This window comes from Scyliorhinus torazame, chromosome 6 (genome assembly GCF_047496885.1).
Source record: "Scyliorhinus torazame isolate Kashiwa2021f chromosome 6, sScyTor2.1, whole genome shotgun sequence".
Taxonomy (NCBI): Eukaryota; Metazoa; Chordata; class Chondrichthyes; order Carcharhiniformes; family Scyliorhinidae; genus Scyliorhinus; species Scyliorhinus torazame.
This window is the reverse complement of record NC_092712.1, coordinates 306,328,488-306,340,818: the sequence shown is the minus strand read 5'-3', so window position 1 is coordinate 306,340,818 and position 12,331 is coordinate 306,328,488. Positions and strand designations below refer to the sequence as shown.

General features: G+C 48.2%; 1 protein-coding gene across 2 annotated transcripts in view; it reads left to right on the top strand.

The window, feature by feature from the left end:
- The window catches only part of eci2 (enoyl-CoA delta isomerase 2), a 197,257-nt gene that overhangs the window by 134,412 nt on the left and 50,514 nt on the right, over positions 1 to 12,331 (top strand). For both annotated transcript variants that reach the window (XM_072510002.1, XM_072510003.1), the window contains exon 4: positions 2,456 to 2,644. In XM_072510002.1, coding sequence (XP_072366103.1) covers positions 2,456 to 2,644 — 189 coding nt within the window. The remainder of the gene's footprint in view (positions 1 to 2,455; positions 2,645 to 12,331) is intronic.

The window sequence follows — 12,331 nt, the reverse complement described above, 5'->3', positions numbered from 1 at the left end:
TACACATATTCAGATACAGAGCCGTTAACTGTCTTTTTATCATTTTTACAATCTCTGGCCTTATCTGCTGATACACTTTGAGTTTGTACACTCTGTCCCTTACTGCCACACTTTGTTGCTACCTTTTGATTATATATACCTTTTGATTATTATATTGGGCTTTTAATTTCTTTTTTAAAATAAATTTAGAGTACCCAATTATTTTTTTTCCAATTAAGGGGCAATTTAGCATGGCCAATCCACCTACACTGCACATCTTTAGGTTGTAGGGGTAAAACTCATGCAGACACGTGGAGAATGTGCAAAATCCACCCAGACAGTGACCTGGGGCTGGGATTGAACCCGAGTCCTCAGCACTGTAGGCAGCAGTGCTAACCACGGCACCACCATGCCGCCGGGCCTTACATTCCGATGGAGTAGCAATTAAGTCAGATTGCTGCACTCAAAATTACTTACCTGGAAATCCAGACGATCCTGGTTTGCCTGACCTCCCAACTCAGGCCGTGCGAGATCTGTGTAGTGCAGCAAGCGCATGGAACCACAGTCCGAGGTAGGTAAGCCATGCCTTTTTTTTTTGTAGCTCTAGCTGCCATAAAACAGATAAGTTTAAAGGCCCAGCCAAGGTTAAACAAAAACAGATAATATTGGACAAATGCAGCATGTTCTGGCAGTATCTGTGGAGAGAGAAGGGAGCTAACGGTTCGAGTTGGAGAGAACTGTAAATAGGGTCAGATTTATACTGTTGTGGAGGGGCATGGAGTGGTGGGGCTGGATGCCATGTCAGCATCCCGCTTAGCCTTAACCACCCTCATTTACATTCCTTTTGTCTTTCTGTCCACAACATGTTTGTCAATCTCCACCTATTGCCGACCCCTATCCAGCCCCACCGCTCCACGTCCCCCCACTCGAAACGTTAGCTCCTTTCTCTCTCCACAGATGCTGTCAGATCTGCTGAGATTGTCGAGTATTTTCTCTTTTTGTTTCAGATTCCAGCATCCGCTTTTATCAGCCAAGCTTTAAGGTCTTCGACAAGCCAGAGAGACACTAAGTGAGTAGGATTTGGTGGTGGGTGGTCGGGAGTCAGACCTGGAGGCCAGAGGACAGGAATCACGGTTGGGAGGGGGTCAACAGTCAGACTGGGTTGGGGGCGTGGATGTTGGGAGTCGGGCCTGGGTGAGAGAGGACGGGACTCTGGAATCGGGCCTTGTTGGTGGGGGGAGTCAGGACTGGAGGGGGGTGGGGGGGTCGGGCCAGTGTGAGGCAGGAGTTGGGAATCTCCTTCCGTCTAATGGTATCCATTCTACTGCCACTCTGGCAGGTCATATATATGGGAGGTGAAGCATATGCCCTGCCAGCCTCTGTCATGACGCAGAGATGATGTGCTGCAGGTGCCTCTGACCAGTCCTCTGTAGTATTCTTTTATTGGTGATGCTATCTCTCCATTGATGCCCAGGATCTTAGATAATACTGGTTAAAAGCATCCAACTTACCATTGGTATTCTCTTTGATAACATAGATTGTGATTGGTACTATTGTGGATTAATAGAATCGCTGGTTCTTGACGGTGTTGATGACGTTGGCTGCCACAGTGTGGAGTTGCAGAAAGACCGATACTGCTTTGACGATTCTTGTGTGGACATCGACCTCTACATCACCCCCCTGGAGATGTTACTTCCTAGGTAGAGGAAATGGTCAACATTGGTTGCCTGATGTTGATGCAAGGACTTTGTTGATGTCCAGGTTGTCATTGTCTTGGTCTTCTCTCAGCTGACCAACTTTGACACTGCTACTCTCAAGACTGGGGGTCAGTTTTGGAACGCACGTAATTCTTCGACCGGCAAGGCGAAGTCATCGCTGAAATCCAGGGCTGTCAACCGATGATGTTGCCATGGGATGCCTAAGTCTGCACCCACCATCACTTTCCTCACAATAAAATCAATAACAAGAGCCAAGAGTAAAAGGAACGGAGAGCTGCCTTGCCGTATTCCTGTGATGATGTTGAAGGAGATGGTGGTACCTGTGTTCTTTCATCCAGGAGCTGGAATCGAAGTAGAAAGCTTTCATGATGTTAAAATACCACGATGGGATGCCATACTGTCTTGCAGAGTGACTGCTGATTGGCACGACCTTTCAACACTACTTTCCAAAATATCAATTGTTGGGAATTAAAATGCTACAACATAATTGCTATCCATGTTTCAGTTCAGCTGAATCCTACATATTCCTACTTTTCCATGTTGTGCTTTGTAATTTCAAGTACCCAACAAAGAAAGTTTGACAACCTATTTGATCCCATTTCCACTGTCCTCCGAACAATCTAAATTAAACTGACTCGCGTTTTTGTCAGAGGTGCCATTTTCGTAAGTATTTTCATAAAGTGTAGAATTCCACTACATGGCTGAGATGAAAAATATTCTAGATAAATACAAACTTGCTTTGTTTTTGAAATTTGTAGGAGGAAGCTAGACAGAAGTATGTCGACCTCATAGAAACATTGGTTTCTGCAGAAGTCCCCACCCAAAGTGAAGTAACCGCCACAGGAGATGGGAAGTCATCATTCCAGACAATTAATGTCACAACTGAAAAGAACATCACCACCATTCTTCTGAACAGACCAGCTAAAAAAAATGCTATTTCTATTAAGGTAAGATTATTGAACCACAACAGCAACTAATTGTTACATCATTGTCTTCAACTTTTATTACATTCATTAATATCCGGTATTGCAGAAAGTGATTTGATATTGCCCACCACTTCTGGGATAATTGAAGCCCTTGAGTGATAGATTAATGGCCAAGCTGTTCCAGTACAGCTACAACATTGACATCTATCCAGCAATGTGGAAAATTGTCAAGGTGTGTCCTGTAAGCAAGAAACAGGACAAATGCAACCTAGCCAATTACCACCCTATCAGTCTACGCTCCATCATCAGCAAAGTGATGGAAGGAGTCATCAACAGGGCTATCAAGCGGCACTTACTCAGCAATGACCTGCTCACAGACGGTCAGTTTGGGTTCCGCCAGGGTCACTCAGCTCCTGACCTCATTCCAGCCTTGGTTCAAACATGGACAAAAGAGCTGAATGTCAGAGGTGAGGTGAGAGTGACTGTCCTTGACATTGAGGCAGCATTTGACCAAGTATGGCATAAGAACATAAGAACTAGGAGCAGGAGTAGGCCATCTGGCCCCTCGAGCCTGCTCCACCATTCAATGAGATCATGGCTGATCTTTTGTGGACTCAGCTCCACTTTCCAGCCCGAACACCATAACCCTTAATCCCTTTATTCTTCAAAAAACTATCTATCTTTATCTTAAAAACATTAAATGAAGGAGCCTCTACTGCTTCACTGGGCAAGGAATTCCATAGATTCACAACCCTTTGGGTGAAGAAGTTCCTCCTAAACTCAGTCCTAAATCTACTTCCCCTTATTTTGAGGCTATGCCCCCTAGTTCTGCTTTCACCCGCCAGTGGAAACAACCTGCCCGCATCTATCCTATCTATTCCCTTCATAATCTTATATGTTTCTATAAGATCCCCCCTCATCCTTCTAAATTCCAACGAGTACAGTCCCAGTCTACTCAACCTCTCCTCGTAATCCAACCCCTTCAGCTCTGGGATTAACCTCGTGAATTTCCTCTGCACACCCTCCAATGCCAGTACGTCCTTTCTCAAGTAAGGAGACCAAAACTGAACACAATACTCCAGGTGTGGCCTCACTAACACCTTATACAATTGCAGCATAACCTCCCTAGTCTTAAACTCCATCCCTCTAACAATGAAGGACAAAATTCCATTTGCCTTCTTAATCACCTGTTGCACCTGAAAACCAACTTTCTGCGACTCATGCACTAGCACACCCAGGTCTCTCTGCACAGCAGCATGTTTTAATATTTTATCATTTAAATAATAATCCCTTTTGCTGTTATTCCTGCCAAAATGGATAACCTCACATTTGTCAACATTGTATTCCATCTGCCAGACCCTAGCCCATTCACTTAGCCTATCCAAATCCCTCTGCAGACTTCCAGTATCCTCTGCACCTTTTGCTTTACCACTCATCTTAGTGTCGTCTGCAAACTTGGACACATTGCCCTTGGTCCCCAACTCCAAATCATCTATGTAAATTGTGAACAATTGTGGGCCCAACACTGATCCCTGAGGGACACCACTAGCTACTGATTGCCAACCAGAGAAACACCCATTAATCCCCACTCTTTGCTTTCTATTAATTAACCAATCCTCTATCGATGCTACTACTTTCCCCTTAATGCCATGCATCTTTATCTTATGCAACAACCTTTTGTGTGGCACCTTGTCAAAGGCTTTCTGGAAATCCAGATACACCACATCCATTGGCTCCCTGTTATCTACCGCACTGTTAATGTTCTAAAAAAATTCCACTAAATTAGTTAGGCACGACCTGCCCTTTATGAACCCATGCTGCGTCTGTCCAATGGGACAATTTCCATCCAGATGCCTCGCTATTTCTTCCTTGATGATAGATTCCAGCATCTTCCCTACCACCGAAGTTAAGCTCACTGGCCTATAATTACCCACTTTCTGCCTACCTCCTTTTTTAAACAGTGGTGTCACGTTTGCTAATTTCCAATCCGCCGGGACCACCCCAGAGTCTAGTGAATTTTGGTAAATTATCACTAGTGCGTTTGCAATTTCCCTAGCCATCTCTTTCAGCACTCTGGGATGCATTCCATCAGGGCCAGGAGACTTGTCTACCTTTAGCCCCATTAGCTTGCCCATCACTACCTCCTTGGTGATATCAATCCTCTCAAGGTCCTCACCTGTCATAGCCTCATTTCCATCAGTCACTGGCATGTTATTTGTGTCTTCCACTGTGAAGACCGACCCAAAAAACCTGTTCAGTTCCTCAGCCATTTCCTCATCTCCCATTATTAAATCTCCCTTCTCATCCTCTAAAGGACCAATATTTACCTTAGCCACTCTTTTTTGTTTTTGTTACTGCCTTTTATTTCTGTCCCTGTTTTACTACCTTCCAACTTCTTGCATCGGTTCCCATCCCCCTGCCACATTAGTTTAAACTCTCCCCAACAGCTCTAGCAAACACCCCCCCCCTAGGACATCGGTTCCAGTCCTGCCCAGGTGCAGACCGTCTGGTTTGTACTGGTCCCACCTCGCCCAGAATCGGTTCCAATGTCCCAGGAATTTGAATCCCTCCCTCGTGCACCATCTCTCGAGCCACGTATTCATCCTCTCTATCCTGACATTCCTACTCTGACTAGCTCGTGGCACTGGTAGCAATCCTGAGATTACTACCTTTGAGGTCCTACTTTTTAGTTTAACTCCTAGCTCCCTAAATTCAGCTTGTAGGACCTCGTCCCGTTTTTTACCTATATCGTTGGTGCCTATGTGCACCACGACAGCTGGCTGTTCACCCCCCCCCCCCCCCCAGAATGTCCTGCAGCCGCTCCGAGACATCCTTGACCCTTGCACCAGGGAGGCAACATACCATCCTGGAGTCTCGATTGCGTCCGCAGAACCGCCTGTCTATTCCCCTTACAATTGAGTCCCCTATCACTATAGCCCTGCCATTCTTCTTCCTGCCCAGCTGCACAGCAGAGCCAGCCACGGTGCCATGAACCTGGCTGCTGCTGCCTTCCCCTGGTGAGCCATCTCCCTCAACAGTATCCAAAGCGGTATATCTGTTTTGCAGGGAGATGACCGCAGAGGACACCTGCACTGCCTTCCTACTCTTGCTCTGTCTTTTGGTCACCCATTTACTATCTCCCTCAGTACCTAAGTACCTTTCACCTGCGGTGTGACCAACTCGCTAAACGTGCAAGGAGCTCCAGCTAAACTGGAGTCAATGGGAATCAGGGGGGAAATTCTCCACTGGTTGGAGTCATACCTGGCACAAAGGAAGATGGTTGTGGTGGTTCGAGGTCAACCATCTCAGCTCCAGGACATCACTGCAGGCATTCCTCTGGGTAGTGTCCTAGGCCCAATCATCTTCAGCTGCTTCATCAATGACCTACTTTCCATCATGAGGTCAGAAATGGGGATGTTTTCTATGACTGCACAATGTTCAGCACCATTCATGACTCAGATAATGAAGCAGTCCATGTCCAAAAGCAGCAAGACATGGACATTATCCAGGCTTGTGTTGACAAGTGACAAGTTACATTCACGCCACACAAGTGCCAGGCAATGACCATCTCCTACAAGAGAGGATCTAACTATTGCCCCTTGACATTCACTGGCACTACCATCGCTGAATCCCCCACAGTCAACATCCTAGGGGTTACCATTGATCAGAAACTGAACTGGACTAGCCATATTAATATTGTGGCCACCAGGGCAGGTCAAATGCTAGGATTCTTATGGCGAGTAACTCACTTCCTGACCCACCAAAGTCTGTCCAGCAACTACAAGTCAGGAGTGTAATGGAATACTCTCCACTTGCCTGGATGAGTGCAGCTCCAACAACACTCAAGAAGCTCGACATCATCCACAACAAAGCAGCCCACTTGATTGCTCCCCACCCTCCACCACTGACGAACAGTGGCAGCCGTGTACCATGTATCAGATGCACTGCAAAAACTCACCAAGGTTCCTTAGACAGCACCTTCCAAACCCACGATCACTACCATCAAAAGGACAAGAGCAGTAGATACCTGGGAACCCCACCGCCTGGACATTCCCCTCCAAGTCACTTACCACCCCGATTTGGAAATATATCGCGTTCGTTCACTGTCACTGAGGCAACATTTTGGACCTCCCTTTCTAACAGCACAGTGGGTTTACCTACACCTCAAGCACTGCAGAGGTTCCAGAAGGCAACTGACCACCACCTTCTGAAGGACAACTAGGGAAGAGCAATAAATGCTGGCCTAACAAGTGACACCCACATCCCATAAATTAATTTGTTTTAAACTTATGGGCTTCCTCCTGCCACCATTGGGATTTTAGTCATGGCAGGGGAAGGTTGGCAGCTTTAATAGTTCTGGCAGGTGGTGGGCAGTGGGGGTACCAGCCTATTGGACTCCCTATGCCCATATGAGCACTTCTTGCCCCCAACAAGGTCTGTCGGCAGTAGATAAAGTGGAATTAGTAGATGGCATACACCTGGAATTCCAAAAGGCATTTGATAAAGTGCCACACGAAAAAGACTTAATACACAAGGTAAGGGAGCATGGAGTGGAGATAAGGGGCAGAATTTTCTGATATTTTTTCAAGGTGTCAGTCCCAGCGAAGAATCCAGTCGGTGAGAAAGGTTGACTTAAAAAAAAAAAATTCCCACGTGTTTCATGCTGCGCTTGTGGCGGTTTGCCTCTGATTCGCTCACTCAGATAAAACGTGATCTCAGTAATCAGTGGGGTGCTCCATTTCAAACGCCTCCATGTCACTTGTTCCAAGTCCAGTCGCGGAGTGGCTGCCAGGAAGACAGCACCACGTTTCACAGAGGGAGTTTGAGCTAACTTCTGCATGGGGTCAAGCAGGAGAGTGACATCCTCTATCTACGATCGAGCAAACATCCAGCAAGCAATGTCACCAACTCTACCTGGGAGGCTGTGGCCTCGATAGTCAGTGCCAGCTCTCCATAAGAGGGACAGGGCTACTGTGCCAAATGATGATGAATCACCTTCTTTGTGCAGCCAGGGTAAGTCTGCCCACTCATGTCTCCCGTTGTATCCCTTAACACACCCATTACACCAACACTTTTCAGCCTGGACCAGCCTCACGCCATCTGAAGATCACAGACCCGATCAGCAAGGAGACATCTTGTAGACTAGCATCAAAGAGGCGTCACAGTTTTCACCCACACCCTCCATCGGCACAGATACTCACCCCTCGGTAGGAATAACTAGTAAACAGGCTTGTGGGTCACCCACTGGTGAGCACCTCACTGCTGAAGATCCACAGCAAGTGAAGAGAGGAACATCCCTCAACATGCCAGAGCCCCAGACCGATGACATACCCCTGTACAGTCGACCCAGGGCTGCTGGAGCTACAAAGGCAGTCACGAGCATCAGGAAGGGATGACAGGATCTCTCCAAGGCCAACCAAAGGAGTCCCATCGCCTTTTGTCCGAGGAGATGGTGCCACCACTCCAATGCGACGACGCCGACACTGAGGATGACATGCGCAGAGGAGACCTTGGCGCAGAACATGCACTCCATGACGCGGGATGTTCGCTCCATGGTTCAAATCTTGACCTCCATGGCTGAGGATGTGAGTCCAATGGTGCAGAGCTTCAACTGTATGGTGCAGGCCCTTGTGGGAATCCACGAGTGTCAGTGCCAGAGGGCATCAGAGCTTCAGGATCTCACTCCAACTGCCCTTCTATCCAATGGAGGAGCCCAGGACCCCCAGGTACTTGGAGAAGAGGATCAGCAGGAATGCAGCCTGGGGCCTTCCACCCAGGAATCCCTGGGATGTGTGTTCAGCCCATCTGACATCCCCTCCCTGTGAACGATACACCACCACCCCGTACACCAAGGAGGGCAGCACTGCGACACCCCATAGCTCATAAGTAGACCAGGACCCTCTTGGTCCCGGCCTCCAGGGGACATTTGTCGAGGCCATCTCGGAAAACAGAACATGGAAGGTAGATGGCTGTCTTAACATCAGCTGCGGATTCTGGGGATACAGCTAGACACAGTGGGAGGGTGAGGAAGAGTAAGAAACAATAACCTTCTGTAGGGCACGAATGAACCTAAGCACGAGTAGAGGTACAGTAAGAAGCTTTACAACACCAGGTTAAAGTCCAGCAGGTTTGTTTCGAATCATTAGCTTTCGGAGCACTGCTCCTTCCTCAGGTCGCGTATATTAAAAATCACTTTTTGACCCATAAAAAAATTCCACGCTGTCATGGGGAAAGCAAGATTAGGCTATTGAGTTGGATGATCAGCCATGATCAGAATGAATGGCCGAAGCAGGCTTAAGGGCCGAATTGCCTCCTCCTGCTCCTAGTTTCTATGTCGTGGCACCATGTTTTGCAAATCCCCGTGCAAACTTGGCACTTCCTCCCTGTGCAGTGTGAGAATGGAAACGCTATGCCTCTCGCGCTGACATGATTCCCAGTCTCTCTCCCCCCCCCCCCCCAAGCAATGCTCAGTCCTCTCATGTCCGCCAGCAATCTCTAGCAATGAGGATACCTTCAGTTGAAAAATTGAGAGTCTGTCCAACACATCAACAGGTTGAGAAACACACTGGCACCCCTGACCGTGGAGGGGACAGTATCAGCTGAGATATGTCATTCAGTCTCTGGGCCCCTAGATCACCTCATTCTGTGGCAGGCCTCGCTGAGCTCACCGGCAGGAACCAGACATTTCACAGAGGGAGATAAGAGGAGCATCTGTCATCACTGTAAATCATCATCATTCTCCTGCAGTGTCCGACCTATAGCTTTAGCGCCTGCCCATGATATCTTCCCACAGGCACCACAGTAGTGAGAGGATATTACACCTCATGGTGGGAGCAATCTTCACACCCGAGGCTTGCTCATCCCCAAACCGAGAAGTTAGGAGGGCGCCCTAGTCCTGCATCCATCGCCTGAGGTTCTTCCTCCACATCCAGCAGCACGGTAGCATTGTGGATAGCACAATTGCTTCACAGCTCCAGGGTCCCAGGTTCGATTCTGGCTTGGGTCACTGTCTTTGCGGAGTCTGCGCGTCCTCCCTGTGTGTGCGTGGGTTTCCTCCGGGTGCTCCGGTTTCCTCCCACAGTCCAAAGATGTGCAGGTTAGGTGGATTGGCTGTGATAAATTGCCCTTAGTGTCCAAAATTGCCCTTAGTGTTGGATGGGGTTGCTGAGTTGTGGGGATAGGGTGTAGGTGTTTGACCTTGGATAGGGTGCTCTTTCAAAGAGCCGGTGCAGACTCGATGGGCCAGGTGGCCTCCTTCTGCACTGTAAATTCTATGATTCTATGAAATCCTTTGCGGGTTGTCCTCGCCAGCCTCCTCAACACCTTGAACTGTCCAATTGCCTGCTTAGCCAGCGCATGCGTTGATGCCTCGTTGTAGAGAATTTCAGTGGGTGTTGGTGGCCTCTGCTCCGCACTGGCATCATCAACCACCTCCTGAGTGCATACCCTTTGTCCATGGGGAGCCATTCCTCCAACTGCTGCTCTCCCTCAAAAATGGCTGGGATCAGTGCGTGCCCCAAAAGGTAAGGATTTTGGATGTTCCCCGGGAATCAAACCTGAATAATGTGCATCGAGTGGTCAATCGATCTGGATGGTGAGGGTGTGGTATCCCTTGTGGTTCACAAATGACGCCCAATGTCGACATGGGGAACGCAGAACCATGTGGGCACAGTTGACGACATCCTGCACCCGGGGCATGCCTGCTACGTGGGTGAAGCCCGTGACTCTAGCGTCCTGGCTCGCCTGGTGCCGGTCCAAGTTGATGCATATGTGGGCCATTGCAAATAGCGCATCTGTGAGCTCCCTTGTGTGCGGCTGACTTGGAGATGCTGCACAGGTCACCCACCCATGTAACCCTGAAATGTGCTGCTGGTATAGAAGTTCAGCATGGCAGTGACTTTTAGGGCCGCAGGCAATGGGTGATTTTCCAGTCCATGTGGTGCCAACTCTTTTATCACCTGTCACAGGTGGTCCACCATCCCCTGTGACAGACGCAGTCTTCTCCGGCATTGGACTGCTGACATTTGGAGATGGGAAGTTCTACGGCAGTAAATCCATGGCTCTGCCATCTCTGGCCCTGGCCGCATGAAGCGGCACATCAATGTCACTGCTGCTGCTTGCTAGCTATCAAAAGAACTAACTGTTCCACTGGCTCCATGATTCTGCCATTCCCAAGGTGTCATCAATCGCACCCACATGGCTCTGCGTTCCCTATGTCGTCATAGGGCAACATTTGTGAACCACAAGGGATACCACTCCCTCAACATCCAGACTGACAGTAATCACTCTGTGCATTATTCAAATGTGTGCCCATTTCCCGGGGAGCAATCATGACAGTTAGATCTTGGGGTGCTCGCAGATCCCAGACATTTTTGAGGGAGAGCAGCGGCAGGAGGGATGACTCCCTGTAGACAATATGATTTGGCACCAACCAGGGAGCAGGCTATTCTGGATGAGGTCTTGTGTGATGAAACTGGAGTCCTACACTAGCGTTCTGGAGTTAAAGGTAATATAAAAGGTTTATATAAATGATTTGGAGGAAAATGTAACTGGTCTGATTAGTAAGTTTGCAGACGACACAAAGATTGGTGGAATTGCGGATAGCGATGAGGACTGTCAGAGGATACAGCAGGATTTAGATTGTTTGGAGACTTGGGCGGAGAGATGGCAGATGGAGTTTAATCCGGACAAATGTGAGGTAATGCATTTTGGAAGGCCTAATGCAGGTAGGGAATATACAGTGAATGGTAGAACCTTCAAGAGTATTGAAAGTCAAAGAGATCTAGGAGTACAGGTCCACAGGTCACTGAAAGGGGCAACACAGGTGGAGAAGGTAGTCAAGAAGGCATACGGCATGCTTGCCTTCATTGGCCGGGGCATTGAGTATAAGAATTGGCAAGTCATGTTGCAGCTGTATAGAACCTTAGTTAGTCCACACTTGGAGTATAGTGTTCAATTCTGGTCGCCACACTACCAGAAGGATGTGGAGGCTTTAGAGAGGGTGCAGAAGAGATTTACCAGAATGTTGCTTGGTATGGAGGGCATTAGCTATGAGGAGCGGTTGAATAAACTCGGTTTGTTCTCACTGGAACGAAGGAGGTTGAGGGGCGACCTGATAGAGGTCTACAAAATTATGAGGGACATAGACAGAGTGGATAGTCAGAAACTTTTTCCCGGGGTAGAGGGGTCAATTACTAGGGGGCATAGGTTTAAGGTGAGAGGGGCAAGGTTTACAGTAGATGTAAGAGGCAAGTTTTTTACGCAGAGGGTAGTGGGTGCCTGGAACTCGCTACCGGAGGAGGTGGTGGAAGCAGGGACGATAGTGACATTTAAGGGGCATCTTGACAAATACATTAATAGGATGGGAATAGAGGGATACGGACCCAGGAAGTGTAGAAGATTGTAGTTTAGTCGGGCAGCATGGTCGGCACGGGCTTGGAGGGCCGAAGTGCCTGTTCCTGTGCTGTACATTTCTTTGTTCTTTGTTCTTTGTAATTACATTGACATGAGGCCAGATTTGACCCTAGTGGACTGGGCAGGAAAATTAGAAGGTAGGACAGTTGATGAGCAGTGGCAGCTGTTTAAGGAGAGATTCAATTCCTCCCAACTAAAATATATTCCAGAGAGGAGGAAAGATTGTAAGAGTGGGGGGGGGGGGGGGGGGAACATCCATGGCTAAACAAGGGGGTTAAAGATAACATAAAAGAC